Source organism: Trypanosoma equiperdum (assembly GCF_001457755.1).
Source record: "Trypanosoma equiperdum strain OVI genome assembly, contig: ctg_1260, whole genome shotgun sequence".
Lineage (NCBI taxonomy): Eukaryota > Euglenozoa > Kinetoplastea > Trypanosomatida > Trypanosomatidae > Trypanosoma > Trypanosoma equiperdum.
This window is the reverse complement of record NW_027123239.1, coordinates 1-1,092: the sequence shown is the minus strand read 5'-3', so window position 1 is coordinate 1,092 and position 1,092 is coordinate 1. Positions and strand designations below refer to the sequence as shown.

The 1,092-nt window shown below is 36.3% G+C and overlaps 1 protein-coding gene across 1 annotated transcript; it reads left to right on the top strand.

Moving 5' to 3' along the window:
* Window positions 1-521: 521 nt before the first annotated feature.
* TEOVI_000744600 (uncharacterized protein) lies at window positions 522-1,034 on the top strand (the record flags this gene model as incomplete). The annotated part of the gene is made up of 1 exon (XM_067220948.1): window positions 522-1,034. One exon carries the CDS (start codon window positions 522-524, stop codon window positions 1,032-1,034), a length of 513 nt encoding a protein of 170 aa, XP_067077049.1.
* Window positions 1,035-1,092: the final 58 nt, after the last annotated feature.

Below are 1,092 nucleotides of genomic sequence, written 5' to 3'. Positions count from 1 at the left end.
AAAAAAAAAAGAAAGAGAATGAGTGCGGTAATTTATATATTTCATCATGATTCTCTCGTAACATGATGTTGATATTGATTCCTATAATTAGGGTATGTCGGCATTCATATATATATATATATATATTATCTATGTATAAATATATTCTTATTTCTTCTTATTCCCCTTATTATCACCATTGTTATTATTACAACATATGATCTCACAAACGTAGTGAAGTGTGGCAGCGGGGGGAGCACCAACTTAAAAGAAAAAAAGGGAAGAAAAAAAACAGCAACAACAACAACATTAGTACGGAGGGACAGCAAATTTCTTATTATTATTTTTTTAAAAAAAGGGACAAGAATAGGTGACCATCATACCAAAAGTATATACGCGAAGGGAAACATTTAAGGGGAGAGCAGAAAACCACGCAAACAAGTAAATTAAAAAATAAAACAGACAAACAAACAAACAAAAAAAGAAAACGACAAGAAAAGTTGTGGTAAAAAACAAAAAAAACAAGAAGTAAAGAGGAGGAAATGGCATATAGCGACTATAACAAACAGGAAGCATCGACGGAAACATCTCATAACGATTATTATGAACAATGTTATGGAGATGCGGCATTTGATTATCATGAAGAAGTTGGTGAGGCGATAGCGGAGGAGATTCGAATTAATATGGGTCGCCGTAATGTTAAGGCATATGTAGTTCATAATGATGATCAATATAATGTCTATCGCACCCAACCGGAACGTTCACACATGCGAAGTACCATTTGTATGGATCATCACATTCAAGCTCGTGAGGAGGGCGCCTTGCCAGCAGTTAATCATCGCTTAGCGACGGATGTTTTGGGACGTGGGGCCCATCGCAGCTTAATTTGTCGTCCATTGGACCGTCACGGCTTCCAAACAGCAGTTTCCTCTCCAACATGTCTCATATTACCAAATATCGGCGCATGCAACCGAAGCCCGACATATCCACAAAATTATCAACATAACGGAAGGGACAACTTCATGCTTCCAGTCATTACAATGCGAAAAAGATGATGCATAATGATGGAAGAATAGTAGACAAAAAATAATAGTATACCTCATATATATATAT